The 20,531-nt window shown below is 51.0% G+C and overlaps 1 protein-coding gene across 1 annotated transcript in view; it reads left to right on the top strand.

Annotated features, from left to right (window-relative positions):
• The window catches only part of LOC144141781 (high-affinity choline transporter 1-like), a 117,556-nt gene that overhangs the window by 46,461 nt on the left and 50,564 nt on the right, over positions 1 to 20,531 (top strand). Inside the window, exons 2-3 of the mRNA XM_077673278.1 lie at positions 864 to 1,049; positions 20,419 to 20,526. Of these exons, the coding sequence (XP_077529404.1) occupies positions 869 to 1,049; positions 20,419 to 20,526 (289 nt within the window). The 5' untranslated portion in view covers positions 864 to 868. The remainder of the gene's footprint in view (positions 1 to 863; positions 1,050 to 20,418; positions 20,527 to 20,531) is intronic.

The following is a 20,531-nucleotide window of genomic DNA, read 5'->3' on the forward strand; positions in this document are numbered from 1 at the left end:
GTGGACACGGGCTGATCTAGGCTGACATATCTTGGGATGGGGGTGGTGGCATGATGGGTCTGACGCCTTGAAGCATGGCTGAGAGGGTAGGAAGAGAAGACATAAAACCATGGGCACGGTGGGGCTACTTCTGGGCGAGCTTGGAGAGCACCGTCCCCTCTGGATGCGCCACTGGGACTGGAGGATATGTCCCCATAGGTGAAGTAAGAGGTGGGTTAGAATCAAGGAAGGGGTGCAAGGCCCACTTCCACGTTCAGAATTGAGCCCTGAGGGATACTAAATGTTAGGTAGAAGAGTGGAGCTCACGAGCCTGGGGCGTTAGTAGGAGTCGTGGGGTTTGATATCAAGGGCTTTGTCCTGGTAGCTGGTGTGGTCATTGTAGTAAATATGACCGGGTGTGGAACTGTCAAATGATTTCGGGGAGGCCTAGAACCAGCAGGCCGAGAAAAGTTTGGATAGTCGTACGAATCGTGAGAGATGCGAAGCAGCGTCTCTTGCGCGGAATTGCTGTAACGGAAGTACAGCCGGTAAAACGCTTGTCTATAACAGCGATTTCAACTTCAACCAGCTACATCCGAAAACTGCCGAAACATACTCGTTCCAAACATGTCGGAGGCAAAAGCGAAGGGCTAAGACTTCAGAATTCCGCAGCAGTTTTATTCAAGTCCCGCTCCGGCGGGGCAGCTGGATAGGGCTGAGAGTACGAACGCTGTGTTATAGACAAGCCTTTTACCGGCTGTAGGTTTGAGCGAGGAGGAGAAGTATTGTTGTAGATTACGTTCAAGATGGGTAAGCCCCACATCTTCCGACTAGCCTGGTTGGTGAAAGTGTGTACAGTATAGCGTCGTGCGCGTGCATCGCAGCTCCGATGGCGGCGCTAAACGTGGCCGGCTTGGTGACCATGAGTGTCCTGTACGTGGCCATCTTCGTCGTCGGCCTGATCGGAGCCCGCAAGAAGAAGGGGTCCCAGGAGGGCGCGGAGGACAGTGGACAGCTCATGAACGCCGGCCGCAGCCTCGGACTCGTCGTCAGCACATTCACCATGATAGGTGGGCGCCTTCTCACTCCCGTCAGTCTAGCTTCCGCGCGCTCAGTACAGCGAAGAATCCCATTTACACGTTTTTTGGAGAGTGGAACCGCTGTAATGGTTTGTTTGACAGGCGTGACAGGCTTTCTATTTTCCTTTAATATGATCTCCCCAAAGATCACAAGTAATGAAAGATATTGACACCAAATTTCAAACATGTCGACAGCAAATCGCGAGGGTGAAAAATAGCGCGTTTACAATTAAAGGGACAGACAACCGATTTTTGTCGAGTATATATTCTCTATCCCAAATGAAAGGGCATCACCTAAAGCACCTTGACGAGAAACGGTTTTGCTGATAACGCCCTAGAACTTTTTAAATCGAATTTTTTGATCTACGAGCCGTATGTGTCCCTCCCAAAACTAATGTTGGCAACCATGACATAGACTAGCTCGGCAACATACTTTTATCTGTATGCGAAATAAAAAACAATATTTAAAAACTTGTTCCCAGCCAAAAAAGTTTGAATCCCAGGCTTTCCTGTTCCTTTATGAGTTTTTTTAATGCAACGGTCTATTTTGCCCGAATGCGCCATCTGTTGGGATAGACGATAGGTAGAATCTGGCTTCACGTTGTGGAGGCGGGAAGTTCGATTCTCCCCGGGCGCGACGTTTTTTTTTTGTTTGTTTTTTTAAGCTGCCGTTGGCGTATTTGGAAACTGAAATCAAATATTTTGGCAGAATCGTCAAAGCTCCTTCACTGGGTCTGTTTACTGAACGCTGCCGTTGATCCTGGGCATGGAGGCTCAGTTAGCAACACTGAGAGCAACCCAGCGGCGGCGGGCGGCGTGTCTCAAAAAATTTCAAAATAATGCTAAAAAATACATATACAATTTAAGCGTGTACAAATACATGTGTTAAAAGGTTTCCAATACGTAAATAAACATTTAGGCAGTTACAGTAGCTGCTAGGTTTGCAGGTCACGTGACAGGTACACATATTGTAGTGCCAAGTTTTGACACTACGAACCGCCACCCTTCCATTTTCAGGAAGTTTGCTGCCAAATTAAAATTATTTCCGCCAGTTTGTTTAGAAATTGCTTGTGGTTACCGGGCTATATAAAACGCTGGCTTTCATATGAGCTAGAGAACATATACGCGACAAAAATCGGTTGTCTGTCCCTTTAAAAACGTGCTATCTGAGAAGCGAGCCAGTCGGCTGCAATTAAGCGTTACGTATTCTTCGGTAAATAGAATGAAGTCATAAAAAATTCGGGGCAGCTTGCACTTACGCGCAAGCAGTAGCGGTCCCAGAGATTGGTTTTGAAGGGGGGGGGGAATAAGAACTGCTCCTCTCCTTGCGCCAGTTCTGCGGAGGAGGTGATAACCATGCCGGCGCGTGCGCATATGTGGTTTAACCCGCTTGCGCACAAATCACTCAGCGACGCAGTGGTTTTTGACTCCCCGTAGGCAGTGCAACGGCTGACTCGAGCCCGCATTTCTGACGGTCGCGACACGTTTTCGACCTCGCACAAGTGGGATTTAACCTCGCGCAAGTGGAATGCTTCGAAAAAAACACAAAAAAATAAGAAGCTGACGACATCTTTTGGGGGGGGGGCGATCGCCCCCTTCGCGCCCCCCCCCCCCCCCTGGGACCGCCACTGCGCGCAAGGCTATAATGGTGAAGCTGTAGGCGAGCATTGACGGACACATAGTTAAGTTTCATTTTTTTATTCCGTAGTGCTAGTCATCGTCGTCGTATAAGTCAAAGAAGTGGTCGTCTTTGCGAGTGGTGGGTACAAAGTCACTGCGCAGACGCTGCCACGCGAAGCGCTCTTCTACGATACTGAGCGCATGCGCACGACGACACGAAGACTGGCTCTTATACGAACGAACCGAAATGCGCACACTATGACGTGCTTATTGTTCGAGCAGGAGTTGCGACCATTACGTCGTGGCTCTCGCTGTATACGAACGAGCCGAGGAGCACACGATATATAGGACGTGGCGTTCGTGTCTTTCCGTAGTCTAGCGGGTATTGCGAGTTGCGACAGCTGCACGAAGGCTACGCGATAGCGTTCCTCTCGGGTAGTTTTCTGCAACACCGAACTTACGGCCGGTAACAACAGCTACGCTGTTAAAACAATGGCTTCCAAAATTTTCAAAAGTTTGCGTTGACCAGAAAATTCTGGAATTTGAGGAAGGTCGATTAAATATCAATTCACATTTATCACTCACTAAAGACCAATGGGACAAATAACAAATAAAAATGGCAACATCTCCACTCAGTGGATGATGGCGAGGGTGCGGAGTACGGGGACTCGAAATGACATCCAAGTTGCGCCCCGAGTGGCATCCTAATTGCGCCCCGACCGTCATTCGATTTGAGCCGTGAATTGCATCTTGATTATTCCCTAAATCGCTTGATGGTTGTGTGCGCACGGATGGACGCGGACGGACATTGGGAGGTCCTAAGGTACTCCGCACCGTTACAGGCGAGGGAGTAAGCCGTTTGACTCTCAGTTTCTAACTCACATGAAAGCGAGACGAAAGAAAACGAGACAGCGACCGCCAGCAACCCGCGCCCCTCCCGCCCTGCGGCCAGCCAAGGAGCGCCCCCTCCGGAATAGAAGAATAGAGACCCGTCGTCAGGCGCGCGCCAAACATGCCGCCGCCACCCCTGACGGCGAGGATGAAGAGAGGCCCACGTCCAAACTCCAAAGACGCACTGCCGAGAATTCCCGAACAGCACAAAGGGGAACGGAGGCGGCAGCATGGCAGTCAAACAGCCTCCCCCACCACCACCGGCCCGGGGGTGAAGGAACCCGGCGACACAGGCGGCGGCGACCGCTGAAGTAGGGTGCCTCGATGCGCGCCCGCTCCGCTGAGGGTGAGGACAACCGCGTCGTCTGCTAGCGCGACCGCCATTTTCTTGCATCCGCTAGGCGCGGGGCGCGCGTTTGCTGCGTGACGCGCCTCGATAGTGCTGGTCTCGCTAACAGTGTGGGTTTGATTTGGCTTTACTTTTGATATACATTCTTTTTCTAGCGTAGATGAACAGAAGAGTAAGGTTTTGGTGAAGGATTCTCAATTTTGAGGTGATAAGTGAAGGTATGGTGAATGGCTTTCTTTTTTTACGATAGGTGACACGGCGGAAAACTTCACGCCGTCGTGTCATACCGACGCCGTGAACTTGCTGTCGTTGCGTTTAGATATAAACATAGCAGAAAGTAGGCGGAGTACACGAAGGAAGGGAACTGCTGCATATTCAAGTGTGAATGTCCGGCACGCTTACAGCCACTGAAACTATTATTCGGTACTTACATATACAGGATTGCCTGGCGGCAAAGTGTGTCATGCATGCACTGTGCAATCTGAACGTGATTGATTGACTGGTGAGGTTTAAAGCGCCTACGCTACATAGGTGATGAGGCGCCGTAGTGGAGGGCTACGGATTAATTTTGACCACCTAGGAATCTTTAACATGCGCCGAAATCTCGAACAAACGGGCGTTTTGTATTTTCGTCTCCATCAAAAAAGCGGCCGCGGCGGTCGAGAATCGAACCAGCGTCCTTGGGCTGCAATCTAAACATAAAGGCTTACACGGATGTAGGAAAATCATTTAATACCTTGAAGCAAAAATACACTATGCACAAAGTGATGAACGACATCCTCCACTGCTGATACATAATACATTATGTACAAAATGATACAAACACACTTCACTGCAGTTATAATACAGGTAATGATGATTATGCTCGAATGTTTTCGAACTTGCTCTTTGAGGTTTTGAATTGCGTTCTTAGCATGTGTGTGATGTTCTTGAAGTGCGGTGTATCTTCTTTCCAGGTCTGCCAACTGCTTTTTCAACTCAGCTCAATCCCTTTGTGTCTCACTAGCTGTGAGAGTTTTATTTGTCGAGTTTGCAATTTCGACATTCAAAGCTTCGACACCTGGGCTGTTGAGTTGGAGGTTTTCCGATGACGTCTCTTGTGATACCGTCTCTTGTGATACCGATGGCGTCTCTTGTGAGTTGACTCGGGGAGGATTTCCGCTGTCTGATGATGCGTGAAGTTTTTCACCGGGGTTGTCCACCTCTTCATTGTTGGATGTGGGCTCAGGCTGCGTTCTGTCTCCGGGTGGCTTTCGCTGCTTTGGACCGATTTTTAAAGTAATGTACGCACTTATACGAAAACACGCAGTGAATGAAATGGTAAATGCCGACCTCTGATTGGGAAAGGCGTTAGCACAGCATTTGGCTTCAGCTCCTTCCATCCATCTGCACGGATTTTTTCAAAACAGGATCCTTCAAAGTGAGCCTGCACGCTAAATTGTCAATGTAGGTGCCTTTTGCTCCCGAGAAATAAGAATAAATGACGTGAAATCAAGCCAATCAAAGAAACCGGCATCCATGCGTATCGGCTCACATCCCCACATGATTCACATAATAGAGGTGTAATTAACACATTTCTTTTCACCTCCATGCGCTACTTTTATGACATGATAAGCGTCAATAAATGTCTTAAATATTATAATTTTTGCGCACAACAAGATTTATAACAGACCTTAAGTTGGGACAACACGGAGAAACACGAGCATAACGCGTCGCATGCAGTTTTACGCTTTGGGATATATCATTCACACTGCCAAAAAATGGGCTTTTGGGGAAGTAAGCGTGATGCGCCGGGGTGACGCTTCGGGTCTGAGAAAGGTCGCACACCTTTTTACAACGAGCGCCTTATTTCGTGATACAAAGTGAAATGACTAAAGATGCAAAGCGCCACACGTTTTATATCGGCCCCCCGCTTTAAGAGGCCACGTCCGTTTGCATCGATCGAAATATAAAAAGGCCGCTAAAGCATGATGAAACCTCCAACATAAACACGTAAAACCGTGCGTCTGGTATCGAGAAACAGCCACACAGACAAGCTTACAATAGCCCCAAATAGATTTTGCACTGCTTGGAAGCCGGGTACTTGCACTCACTACATATGCAGGAATGCTTCGTCGGCTGCCACTTGTCCCGCTTGATCTTCACCGTCCACAGAAGCCGCCTTTTTGGGTCTCTAGGAAACGAAACATGCTCCAGAGATTTTTAGCGCTGCTAGAACACAAGAGAACGCAGCACCCAGACATTCTGCAAAGAGATTTTGTGAAGAGCGCCGCTTTTCGCGCGCCTAGCGCGGGAGTCGGCGGGGGCGGGATGCAAGAAAATGGCGGCGGCGCCTCGCGAGAACCGGTCTTGGCGGCGACGACCCCTTCAAAGAGTGGCACCACCCTCCGCAGAGCGGGCGCGCATCGAGGCACCCTACGCTGAAGATATTTGGTAAGCCCCCACCCCACAATGACGGCTCCCCTCAACGCGGTCAAAGTAGCGACGATTAACGTAGTAAGCCTCGTTTCCCTCAAACAAAAGAATTGGCTGCTCGACCTTTTGAATAACGAGAACATTGATGTAGCCCTGTTGCAAGAAACTAAATTAACATCTCTTGAGGATAGTCAAAATTTCGTACGCCTATTCGGTCATAACTTCTGGTGCTTCCACACATTAACTCCAGCCCGAGCAGGCGGTTCAGCCATCTTAATCCGGAAAAAACCTTTCTTCAAAATTGTCGACTGCGAGCTAGCGCAAAACGGCCGGTTTTGTATTGTGGACGTCCTCGTGGGGAGAGAGCTGGTGCGTTTCGTATGTATTTATGCCCCCAATGAGGCAGCTGTTCGCTCTGATTTGTTTACCGCCCTACGGCCTTACTTTTGTGTTTCTGGGGCAATTTTCTTTTGGGGTGATTTCAACTGTGTGTTAGGGGCCAGTGACAGGGCTGGGAGTGGCGGTGGCGCTGACTCATCGTCCCGTGTTTTGAAAGCTGTACGTGACCTGTCAGACGTGGCCTCGGTACGGAGCTGGCCAACCAAGCGCTTTAAGGGGTATTCACACGACGGAGCGTTTCAGCGGAGAAATCCGAGGGAGGTCGTGACGTCACCGCAGGCGGACTTCCGCTCGGCCAGCTCCTTCGCTCACACGGAGGATGCGTCTGTCGGACCGGCCATCAGTGTTTGCAGTCGCCTATCTCTAAAGCAGAGCTGCCGTAAAACCGCCGATTCCGCTACGGCGGCAATTTGTGCTAAAGCCCCTACGTACTGATCCTGTCAGCCGCCCGAAAATTGGCCGTGGACGCGATGTAGGCGCTGCGGCGGGTAGAGAACGGCGCGCGACGCGCGAGGCAGTGGGCGGGGATGCGCGCGCTGGGAGCAGCCGGCCGGTTCGCCTAACACTGCGGCGAATATTCAATTGCCACTCTCGCAAGTGGCGCAGATGTAGATTTTTAATGCAACTTTCCATCACATCATTATCCCCTTTCTCGCATGTGCAGCTCTGTTTGCGCCTCGGGGAGCGATGACAAGCTATCGCTCGAGGTACCTGCGCTGGTCTGAGCCACTTCGCGGCCGCCGCTCGCCCAGCGACCGTCAGTGCGCCTGTCAAAATCGCGGCGCATTTTCGCGTCCATTGTAATAAGAAGCAATAAAAATAGAGTGCCTGCAACCGCTCTAGAACTTGAGTCGCGGCCAGCTACCCGACGAGCAGACGAAATCCCGCCGCCTCCGCCGCCATGTGTCGGATCGTTTGTAGCTCGCGAGCAGAAGCTCCGACCTCCGATGGGAGCGGTGCGCCGGAGAGAAACCGTGACGTAGGGGTCACGTGATGCGCACTCCTGGGCGCCAAACGGCGGATTTCTCCTTCACGAGTGACTGCATACACCGTCACCCCTGTTTCTTTTTCGGATCACGGCCTTGTAACATGTACAGTGGCCTTCGATACATACAGGGGGAATCGGAACTCTGGCACGCGGTGGTTAATGAGTTCCACTGTGCTTAAAAGTAAGGCGTTCATCGAACAGGTTCAAGGTGAAGTCGATACACTGCGGTCGGGAACTATAAGCGTGGAAAAGTGGGAAAATTTCAAAGCTCAGATAAAACGTTTTGCAATTACTACAGGACGTGAGGAGGCCACCCAAAAAAAAATGCGTCGTCTCACGGAGACTCTTTGCGCGCCCATTGATGCAGACGAAGAGAGGCCAGGGTCGTTTCGAGAGGACATCCGGGTAATTAAAGAAGAGCTGCGGGGAGAGCTGGAGAAAGGTTACTGGGGTGCTCTGGTACGGAGCAGGGAGCAAAGGGTAGAGTTCGAAGCAAGGCCTTCGAAGCTTTTTGCAGTCTTCGAAAGAGAGCACACGGCCAGCAAAACAATCACGGAGGTCAAGCATCAAGCGGGCATGGCAACGGGCTGTGATGAAGTAGCCAATTCTTTTGCGGACTATTACGCCGACCTATTCTCCCTGCGAATGGTCCCAGACACGATCCCAACAGATGTGCTAAATGAAATCCCCAAAATACCCGAAGAAACAAAAGAGCTTATCAACACCCCCTTAACAGAAGCGGAAATGAGCGTATCATTCAGAACCTCCCGCGAAACAAATCCCCGGGGCCGGATGGCATCATTTCAGAGTTTTATGTCGCCTTCAAAAAAGAACTGAGCCCCACCCTTTGTATGGTCTTCGAAGAGATAAGAAAACAAAAACGGCTACCGCCCTCCATGCGCTCGAGCCACTTAGCCTTAATCCCCAAGAAGGTATCAACCGATTCTGTACTCGATGTCGCTGATTACCGATTAATCAGCCTCCTCACAACCGACTACAAAATCCTTGCCCGAATTCTAGCCGGACGACTTGAGAGCGCACTGAGCTTTGTGGTTGGTCCGCACCAGACATGCGGTTTTAAAGGGCGGTCTATTAACTCCAATCAACATCGCATGAGAGCCGCCTGTGAGGCGGCAGAATCGGGCATTTTACCTTTGGCAGTTGTTCAGCTCGACCTAAGGAAGGCTTTCGATCAGGTGCACCACAAATTTCTGCTTCACCTGCTCCAACACTGTGATATTGGGGACACAATGATTGAGTGGATTAAAACCTGCTACACGGACATTTCTACCAACGTTGTAATAAATGGGGTGGTAGGCACGCCCATAGACATCCGTAGGTCTCTCCGCCAAGGCTGCCCCATGTCGCCCATCTTATTCACGCTTTACCTCGAGCCACTGTGCCGTATGACCCTTGCATCTAAGGTCATAAATGTCTTAACGATGGGAGACGAGCAGCTCCGTGTCCTCGCCTACGCGGACGATGTGGCCTTCATTTGCACTAAAAAATCACAAGTGGGCGAGGTCATCAGGCTAGCGCATCAGTTCTGCCGCTTTTCAGGTGCAGAACATAACCTCCTCAAATCGAGGGGAGCTGGTTAGGTGAATGGGCCTCCAAACCAAGTTGCCTATTTGGAATGGCCTGGGAAGAGGAGATGTCTAGCTACCTGGGCGTCAAACTCAACCAAAGCACCCCAATTACGAATCGATGGAAACCGAAGGTGACAGCGGCAGAAAGAAAGCTTCATCCATGGAGAAACAGACACATCGCTCTGTTCACTAGGGCTCATGTCTGCAACATTGTCACGAAGCCACAGACGACGCAGTTGTCTTCGAGGAAAACACGTTTTTTGGAGCGAACTTGTGCTTTCCTAACAACACAAAGAATACAGAGGTGGCGAAACAGCAGTCAACAAAGTGACGTACGCATGCCGCATGCGAGCTCCGCGGCGAGTCAAATACCCCGGCTTCTGCACTGCAGGCTTTTTATCTTACGGCGCGCGTGGTTCTCGAACCGTCTATTCTCATCTAGAACATTGCAGATTCAAGAAGATTATTCTGGGCTGTTCACATTAGATCGGAATGCTCTCCCTATCAGAACAGATAACACATGCGGCACAGAAAGAAAGAGTTGAACAGGCGCTTCCCTTGGCACAGAGATAACACCGGCGCAGCCGGGTGGTAAAAGCAAAACACAAATAAACACAATGCATGGTTCGCGGCATTACCCCCCCCCCCTTTAAGAGGGCATCGACCCGATGCTAACATAAGCGACAGTTCGAACAAATAAAAATAAAAGTTCGTCAACGTCAGTAGAAAGGTTTTAAGCGAACCACGTGGACGACTTCGGGCCGCGTGTGTCGTCGTGATGTGCCGGAGTCACCATCGGGGATCACTTCGTAGGTAACTTGGCCAACACGTCGTAGAATCTTGTAGGGTCCGAAATACCGTTGCAGAAGTTTCTCACTCAGTCCGCGTCGTCGGATGGGAGTCCAAACCCACACACGATCCCCTGAGTGGTACTCGGCGGCTCGGCGTCGGAGGTTGTAGCGGCCGGCATCCACCAGCTGCTGGTCCGTTATACGAACTCGAGCGAGCTGGCGGGCCTCCTCCGCACGCTGAAGGCATCCTTGGACGTCGGCATCCAGCAGCTGGTGGTCCGTTTTACGAACTCGAGCGAGCTGGCGGGCCTCCTCCGCACGCTGAAGGCATCCTTGGACGTCGGCGTTCAGGTCGTCGTCTTCTACGTGCGGCAGCATGGCGTCAAGCATTGTAGTCGGCCGTCTTCCGTAGATGAGCTCGAACGGTGTCATCTGCGTGGTTTCTTGGATAGCCGTGTTGTACGCAAACGTATGATACGGGAGCACTTCGTCCCAGGTCTTATGTTCAACGTCGACGTACATGGACAGCATATCCGCAATCCTCTCGTTCAGACGTTCCGTTAGTCCGTTCGTTTGGGGGTGGTACGCCGTCGTTCTCCGGTGATCCGTGTTGCTATAGCGTAATATTCCTTGCATCAGTTCCGCAGTAAAGGCCGTTCCGCGGTCCGTGATTAGGACTTCCGGGGCTCCATGTCGCAGCACAACTTGGCTTATGAAGAACTTTGCGACTTCCTGTGCAGTCCCCCTGGAAGAGCGGCGGTCTCTGCGTAGCGCGTCATGTAGTCTGTTGCTACGACAATCCACTTGTTCTCGGATCGTGACGTAGGGAACGGGCCCAGTAGGTCCATTCCAATCTGTTGGAAGGCCTCGATGGGACGGCGATCGGCTGCAGAAGTCCGGCGGGTCTCGTCGGTGGCGTTTTTCGTCGCTGGCAGTCACGGCAGCTCCGGACGTAGTGGGTGACGTCGGATGTAAGGCGGGGCCAGTAGTACTTCGCCTTGATTTTTCCAATTGTATACGGGCTGTGCCGAGATGTCCGGAAGACGGGTCGTCGTGGCACGCTTCCAAAATTTCGTCACGAAGGTCTGCGGGGATGACAAGAAGGTAATTCGTTCTTGTTCCGGGGCTGAAATTCTTCTTCACGAGGACGGAGTTTCTCAGGCTAAATGCAGATAAACTGCGTTTGAAGGTCCTAGGAACGGCGACCTTGCATCCCTCGAGGTAGTCGATTATGATGGGTAAGTCGGGGTCGGCATGCTGCTGGGCGGCTAGGTCGCTCTCCGTCACGATTCCGAAGAACGCGCTGTCTTCATCAGAGTCTTGTAATGGTGGGTCGACCGGGGCGCGTGACAGGCAGTCGGCATCGGAGTGTTTCCTGCCGGATTTAAAGACGACTGTAACGAGTCGAACTCCTGCAGGCGCAAGCTCCACCGCCCAAGACGTCCAGAGGGGTCCTTCAAATTGGCGAGCCAACACAGCGCGTGGTGGTCTGTCACAACCTTGAATGGTCTTCCATACACGTATGGGCGAAAGTTTGAAATCGCCCATATGATTGCCAAGCACTCTTTCTCAGAGGCAGAGTAGTTTTTCTCCTCCTTCGACAGACCACGGCTGGCATAGGCGATTACCTTTTCGCAACCGCTTTGTTTTTGGACGAGGACGGCACCCAAGCCTATATCACTGGCGACCGTGTGCATTTCCGTCTCGGCGTTTTCGTCGAAATGACCGAGCACGGGCGGGATTTGCAGGCGTTTTTGCAGCTCGCAGAATGCTTTTTCTTGGTCGTTTTCCCAGCTAAAAGGGGTGCTATCTTTCGTCAAGCGTGTGAGTGGCTCTGCAATGCGTGCGAAGTTTGCGACGAAGCGCCGGTAGTATGCGCACAGTCCAAGAAATCTTCGCACGCCCTTCTTCTCTTTCGGCCTTTTGAAGTTGGCAATGGCTGAAGTTTTTGCCGGGTCAGGTAGTACTCCTGCGGCGTTGACGACGTGGCCCAGAAACTTGAGCTCCTCGTACGCGAAACGGCACTTTTCGGGCTTCAGCGTCAACCCCGACGAGCGAATAGCCTCGAGTACAGACTCCAACCTTGCAAGGTGTTCATCGAAAGTCCGGGCGAATACCACAACGTCGTCAAGGTATACGAGGCAGGTGTGCCACTTCAGGCCAGCTAGCACAGTGTCCATGACCCTTTGAAACGTGGCTGGTGCCGTGCACAGCCCAAACGGCATCACCTTGAACTCGTATAAACCGTCCGGGGTTATAAATGCAGTCTTCTCTCGGTCTCTCTCATCCACTTCGATTTTCCAGTAGCCGGTCTTCAGATCCATCGATGAGAAGTACTTCGCGTGGCAGAGGTGGTCGAGGACATCGTCGATTCGTGGCAGGGGGTACACGTCCTTTTTGGCGATCTTGTTCAATCGCCGGTAGTCAACGCAGAACCTCAGTGTGCCGTCTTTTTTCTTCACTAGTACGACCGGTGCAGCCCACGGACTTTTCGATGGCTGTATAATGTCGTAGAGCATGTCGTCGACTTGAGTCCGGATGGCTTCGCGCTCGTGTGAAGAGACGCGGTACGGTGACTGTCGGGTAGGGCGGCCTCCATCTTGGGTTATTATTCGGTGCTTCGCTAGAGGTGTCAGACGTAGTTTTGCGCTCGACGAAAAACATTCGCTATAGCGACGCAGCAAAGCCAATAATTTGTTCCGTTGTTCTTGCGGTAGCGCCGGATTCACGTCGAAGGGCTGCGGGAGCTTGAAGGTTTCTACGGGTGTGCGTTCAAAGTCGGCGACCGCGATCACATCACTTGCTTATTGCGTTTCTTTGAGGAATGCAATTGCCGCGCCCTTGTTTAAATGCTGGTACTCCTCGGTGAAATTAGTAACCAAAACATGGGATTGGTTTTCTCTGAAGCGCGCGATGCCTCTTGCGACAGAGACACCACGGTCGAGAAGCAACCTTTGATCACTGTCTACGATAGCATCGACGTCAGGAGCAGCATCTTCACAGTAGACTGCGATCATCAAGCTTGCGCGGGGTGGCAGGGTGACATGATCATCGGCAATCCTAACAGCAGCACGACGTTCGGGGTTCGGTTCCGGCGTCATAGAGCGATGGGGGGGGGGGGGGGGGGGGAGTTATTGACTTGGTCTGCAGATCGATTATTGCACCGTTGTCCATCAAAAAAATTGGCCGCGTATCTGCTCCTTTCGTTGCAAATGCCGTCAAAAGACGATAGTCTTTATCGGCTTGTGCGAAGTAAATGCCTCCTTTCGCTTTCCCGCTCCCTTTTCATGTTGTTCCTGTTGCGTCGCGCTCCTCCCAAGGTAAAGTCACCAAAGGTTTGCTTAAATCATTTTAAATTTCCCGCGTTCCACTGCTCCAAACCGGGTGTCTCGATGCGAACGCTGCCGTACGGCGAAGACGCGCGTGAATCCAGGCGCCCTACTTCAACGTTTATAGAACCGCGTTTACCTACTCCACGTGTGTTGCAAGCAGAACGTGGAACCTACCTAGTGGAAACTTTCGTAACTGTTGCCGGTTGATTTCTTAAAATGGCGCCAGAAGCTATAGTGGCACGGGCGACAGCAGGCGACGGCGGAGTGAATTCTCTTTCTGCAGTTGATGAAGTATTTAATTTCGCAAAAGTCAAGCATGTTTGATTTTTTTATAAAGGAACACTGCAAATATCACTTCTGTATTGATTTGTTGTCTCATATTTGCGTAATGTCTTGTTCTTCTTCAACAATGCTGACAAGTATGAACATTAAACTGGACATAGACGGGTAGATTTAGCTGTGACTATATAAGACTATTCCGCAGGCATTGTTTTGCTTTGGCCGGGTGGCTGAATCGAGTCACAGATAGACAGACGGACAGACGGACAGACAGACAGACAGACAGACAGACCAAAATTTCTGGGTTTAAGTAACCCAAGAAAGACTATCTTCTTTAAAATCCATTCCAAGAATTACGTCGCGGGAGCAGTTAGGCAGAACGACGAACGCCGCAGGGTACGTTGTGTCGTCTATGGTGACGCGCGATGTGCACGTTCCTCTTGGCGTCACGAGGTGGCCTCCTGCTGTGCGTATGTGCGGACCGTCCCATCTGGTCATAACTTTCTTCAGCTTAGACGCAAATGGTCCGCTCAATACTGAGTAGTCGGCTCCCGTGTCTACGAGGGCGACTACATCAAAGCCGTCGATGGACACCTCTACGTCGGACGCCGCCTTCCTCGAGTTCCGGGTGCGTCGGGGCGTCGCATCTCGGCTTGTGCGTGTTGAAGGTCGGGCACTGTGCGTCGTCGCCGCGTCGTCTTCTCAGGGGCAGGCTCGGTCATGTCGGGTACGCGTCGAGCCTTGTGGCCGTGTTCGGGAGTCACGTCAGGGTTAGGTCGGGTCGTCGGGATGAGGGCATGTCGTGAGTCACAGTCTTCGGCGAATCGTTGCGTCGTTGGAGGGTTTTCATTTTTCCGCCGTTGTGCAACTTCACCTCCAGAAGTTGCTGCCTTTAGTTTCCCCCGCGTGGGCTGGGGGACCTTCCACGTGCGATGTCAGCACTGCTACGACGGTCCGGCGACTGGTACGGGTAGGGCGACGGCGAACGGTTGAAACGGGTTGGTCCACGGCTGGTGTTGGACAGGTATTATTCGATCTCAGTAGGGCGCTGGCCGGGTATGGGGCGCGGTGCGTCGACGGAGAAGCCTCGCAAACCGAGCCTCTTGTAGGGGCAGCGACGGTAGATGTGGTCGGCTTCTCCGCAGTGGTAGCACAGCGGTCGATTATCGGGCGTTCTCCGCTCGGTCTTCCTTGGGGCGGGGGGTTGCACCGCAGGTGGTCGGGCCGGCGACAGGGGGCGATGGTACAGAGTTTCGTGACGGTAGGGCGCAGTTGGGCGAGGTCGGCGAACAGCAGCCGCGTAGGACATGGCTTGCAGCTCGCGGGGTGCTTCTGACGTCGTTGAGGTTCCCAGCGCTTGCTGCACTTCTTCCCTAATCACATCGGTAAGGAAAGCGACTTGCGGCTGCGGCGGTGTGGGGAGAAGTTTCCGCAGCTCCTCCCTCACTATTGCGCGGATAGTCTCACGTAGGCTGTCTGCCGGGATCGGCATGCTGTCGACGTAGTTCGCATTGGCCGTGCCAACAAAGTTGCGGTCATACTGCTTAGTACGCATTTCAAGAGCCTTCTCAATTGTGCTGGCTTCGGTCACAAATTCCGCGACGGTTTTGGGCGGGTTGCGGACAAGTCCAGCAAACAATTCCTCCTTCACACCGCGCATTAAGAAGCGTAACTTCTTTTCTTCCGCCATGCACGGGTCAGCACGCCTGAAGAGCCTCTTCATCTCTTCGACGAACACAACAACACTTTCGTTAGGGTGTTGTGTCCGCGTCTGCTGCAAGACTTCGGCCCACTCTTTTCGCACAACCGTGGTGAACGTCGTTAAAAATTGCGTTCGGAAATCGTTCCAAGACTCTAGGGAGCTCTTATGGTTTTCGAACCAGATCCGTGCTGGAGTCTTCAAGGTAGAAGAACACTTGCCTCAGTATCTCCGCGTCGTCCCATCGATTGAACAGCCTGACCCGTTCGACTTGCTCCAACCAGTCTTCAGGGTCCTCCGAAGGTGACCCATGAAATGATGGGGGCTCCCTGGGTTGCTGAAGAACGAGGGCAGGACTGGGAGCGATGGTCATGGTGCCTGTGTTGATCATGGTGGTGGTCACGACGTCTTTCTTCACTTTATCCGGAAGCAGTCCAAATTCCGGCTGAAGACCTTGTTGTCGGCGGCTGGCACGAGTGGGACTTGCTTGTCGGCCTGACGAGGGTGTAGGGTTTATGTACCCAGCACCTCCACCAGATGTCACGAAGCCACAGACGACGCAGTTGTCTTCGAGGAAAACACGTTTATTGGAGCGAACTTGTGCTCCCATAACAACTCAAAGAATACAGAGGCGGCGAAACAGCAGTCAACAAAGTGACGTACACATGCCGAAAGCGAGCTCCGCGGCGAGTCGAATACCCCGGCTTCTGCTCTGCAGGCTTTTTATCTTTCGGCGCGCGTGGTTCTCGAACCGTCTATTCACATCTAGAACATTGTAGATCCAAGAAGATTATTCTGGGGCGGTATTCTCGTAACTGTCCCTTTTGAAAACGTCCCTTTTGCGTCCCTTTCATCGTGACGTACTTCCGGTTAAGCAGTGGGCCTTTGATTCAAATACCGTAACTGTTCTTGCAAACGCATTTTAAAGAACTGAAACAGTAACAGAGTATCTTTTATATGTTTATTGTTCCGCGAGCGAACCAACAATAAGGCGACGAAAAATCGTCTGCTCCAAATCGTCTGCTCGGAGTAGCCCATAGAGTTTCATACTAATATACACTAGAGGGAAATCTGGCGCCACTGTCTAGGGGAGCCGCGCTTCAGCGAGCGTGCCGTCATGTACCCGGCAGGTACGTTCCACTTGTCCTTGGCATGGCTCACGAACAGGCTGAAAAGTTGACTTTGGCTGCAAAAATGCAACAATATTACTGCAGAAGATTAATAAAATTTGTTCTGTTATTATAAAATTAAAGCTCCAGAAAGATTTAATTGTCAGGGATTATTTAGAAGTTTCATGGATGATGAACAAAAGAACGATGCTACCCTTTTGGCTTCAAGACGAAAAAGAAGCCATGTGGCTAACCAAGCCAAGGAAGCGAGGAACGTCGCTAGCTGCAATGGCGCCGCCCACGGCGGCACGCGAATGCAGCGCCAGATTTCCCTCTAGTATACATTAGTATGAAACTCTATGGAGTAGCCACGGCTCATAGCTCTGCAGTGCTTGCATGGCGTCACATCCGGGCGTTCGCTTTTAGCCAATCAGGGCTCGCTCAAAAGGGACACTTTTGAAAGGGACACAAAAGGGACAAAACACGGGAATACCGCCCCTGGGCTGTTCACGTTAGACCGGAATGCTCTCCCTATCAGAACAGATAACACAAGCGGTACAGAAAGAAAGAGTGGAACAGGCTCTTCCCTTGGCACAGAGATAACACCGGCGCAGCCGGGTGGTAAAAGCAAAACACAAATAAACACAATGCATGGTTCGCGGCAATATGATAGCATACCCCGCTGTCCTGTACGGGGCCCGCGTAACCACCATCGACGCAGACTCCCTGAATAAGCTGCACCGTTCCTGGGCGGTATTGATTGATTGATTGATTGATTGATTGATTGATTGATTGATTGATTGATTGATTGATTGATTGATTGATTGATTGATTGATTGTAGGGTTGAACGCGCCGAAGCAACGCAGGCGATGAGGCGCGCCGTAGTGGAGGGCTCCGGATTAATTTTGACCACCTGGGGATCTTTAACGTGCGGCGAAATCTCGTACACACGGGCATTTTTGCTTTTCGCTCCTGGGCGGTATTCCTCTGGCGTTCCACGTACGAACCCATGCGCCGCTCAAACCTCTTCTGGAGTCTGGAAAAGGGTGGCTTGGGTCTCGTCAATGTGGACCTCAAACTGACAGTTCAGCGGTTCCTTTACTTCATCGACCTACGCGATCCGTTTCTTGTGGCAGCCACGCAGTGCTTGGGTGCCAGACATTTGACCTCATGGCTCGCTACGACAGCATCTCTCTGCATGGAGACGCGAGCAGTGAAGTTCTACAGAGAAGTCACTCTAGCTCTAGCCCTGCTTGAGCAGTATTTTTCCTGGGAGTATTTACTCAAAACAAAGCCCATGCAGGAAACTGTACTGGGACCTCGTGGAGAAGGTCTTGCCGCCCCCTCTCTACCGACAACCCCCAACATCTGACGATGTCTTTAAGAGAATAAGAAAACTCCCTGTTCCCACCGGTACAAAGGACTTCTTCCGCCTTCACATGGGAGTGCTGCCCATGGAGGAGAAGGAATTCTTTCTCCACGGCGGCGCGGAGCGCCCCATTTGCGGGAAGCGGGAAACGGCGGAACACGTTCTCATTGAGTGCAACACCGCAGCAGTCTTCTGGGACGAGCTGCAGACTGCGTTCGCTAAGCGATGGGACCTGTCGTGGTCAGATCTCCGGCGCCTGAGCACACCCACCGGAAACAAGGCGCTTCGAGACTGCGGGCTCGTCATTGGGCTCCACTCTCTGTGGAGGGCTAGAGTGGACGCAGTGGAGTGCGCTAGGAGCCCAAAGCCTGCCTGGCGGCACTTTACGGTAAAGGTTGAATGGACCGTGAGCGCGCTGGGGGATCCAGACGCCGACTCCGAGCTGCGCGACTCGCTGCAAATGGGGGTGCCAAGCCCTGCAGCACTTCAAAGAAAAAGAAATGCGTCGCTGGCAACGGCTGTCACTCGCGGGTGGTCCTACCACTGCGTCCTCGCAACGCCGTTTCTCACCGATTATGCGTCCCTTACATCAACCCAGAGTACACATATACATGTTAACACAGTACTTTTACAACATTTTCTGTTTAGCACTTTTGATTTTACAGTGTTTTGCGCCGTCATAGTTTCCTCTTAGAACCCTTCGTTGTACTTACAGTCTTATATGCGTTGTGTATTTTTTGACTAAGCGAAGACTCGCTGGAGTCGTGACTAAACGTTCCGTCACGACAGTATTTACGTCTCCCGTCGGCAGTGCCTCGTGCTTGTCAGTGCATCAATGTATATATGTATACATCTGGGTAAATAAACGTTGTGTTACAAAAAAAAAACGGTTGTAGCCCAGTGGGTAAGACGGCTGACACTAACTCTGTCCGGTCTACCAGACACAGGCTCGAATCCTGCCGGTGCCTGTGTGATTTTTGCGATTGTAAATGCTATGCGCACGGACGCGGACGGACATTGTGCGGCCCTAAGGTACTCCTCACCTAATACAAAAGACAGCCCTACTGTTTCAAACACTGTATTGGGACGGCGTTAGTTGTTTTAAACATACAGTTATTCATGTCTTGCAAAACATGACTAACGCATGTAACACAAAGTAGCAACGTCATTATTGATCATGTATTGTCGAATAAGCCTCCCTGTCAAGCTTTATTTGTTTGCAGGTATATCCGAAGCTTGCTTTATCACACCACAGCCCAGTGACATTTGTTATCTGTAATTCCTTGAAAAAAGTCAGAGCAAAAATGATGAGAGCGGAATTCCACCCTATGCACGCTAGAAAAGAATTGCCTACCCATAGCTGTAGCTGTCAGCGGGACTTATTTGTCGTCTTTGCACTTTCATACAGCAAATGCGCAGGGATGTTGTTTAAGGGGCAACCACATGGAGCAATTTTGGCGAGCGATGCGACAAATTTAACTCAATAGTTTACAGTGGACTAGTATTGTTCGCGACAGCGTACTGTCTCCCACACTGTTACCTATTGAGTTGCGCTTGTCTCGTCGCTCGCCAATATCTCTCTATGTGGTTGCCCCTTAATACTTAAAAATTGAGGTATCCCTCAGTGGTAGAATGACATAGATAACAACGTTCTGAAGCGCCGGAATAAAAATAAAAGCTGAAATTTTTAATGAGCAAATTTAATTCCCAATTTCTCGCCGGTTCGCAGCTTTCCAAATAACAGCCGTTTTCTCCACTAGAATATGAAAAATGCTAGAACCCGAAAACGAGTGACTCTGTATAATGTTGAGTCCTTGACCACCCCTCCGAAAAATCCTGGAGTCGCCCTTGAAATGCTTACAGTTACCATTACTGAGTGACTGGCGACCCCGTCCCGTGTAGAGCGCAAGTCTTTGCAGGATGAACCCTTCAAACTACTTTCATCGAGCATGAATCTCGAAAGGGCAAACATATGATCGGACCTTGTCTATATCTCTTTTTACTATTGTCCTCCGTGATTCACTCTGTGACATTATTCATTTTTAACATACTTTTTTTGGAAAATTGTATACGTGTCAATTGTAGGCTTGCACGTGTGATTGGCTGTTTTTGGTCAATTCTTGAATGATTATTGTATAGTATTTTGGCATAGTTTTGTGTATATCTGCGTAGAGTACGTTGTTGAAATTTTGACAATTTGCTGTGTTCTGAATCCCACAGCCAAAAAAAGTTGTTTTACTTTGCCGTGACAATGTATTGTTTCGCCCACTCCCCTCTACAATGCCTTGCGCGCTTGAGGGTATGTGAAAATAAATAAATAAATAAAAAAAAAAAAATAAATATTTGTGCTGCACTATTTTCTTTCAAGCGTGTTTTTAGTTGCTGTTTCATTATTTTGCATCGAAATCAAATTATTCTTTGCCCCGGTTACGTAATAATGCCCCGTGGTCTGTGCAAATCCTATGAGTGCTATGAAATGAATGCATGCGCCAAGCTCATGCGATGATACTGCGCAATGTTCGGTTGCAGCCACCTGGGTCGATGGCGGCTTCCTCAACGGCACCGTGGAGGTCATCGTCACAAGGGGCCTGCTGTGGTGCCAGGCGGTGTTCGGCTACTCCCTGAGCCTCTTCATGGGTAGG

Source organism: Haemaphysalis longicornis, unplaced genomic scaffold (assembly GCF_048455015.1).
Source record: "Haemaphysalis longicornis isolate Haplotype H1 unplaced genomic scaffold, Haemaphysalis longicornis Haplotype H1 scaffold_1, whole genome shotgun sequence".
In the NCBI taxonomy this organism is placed as follows: Eukaryota; Metazoa; Arthropoda; class Arachnida; order Ixodida; family Ixodidae; genus Haemaphysalis; species Haemaphysalis longicornis.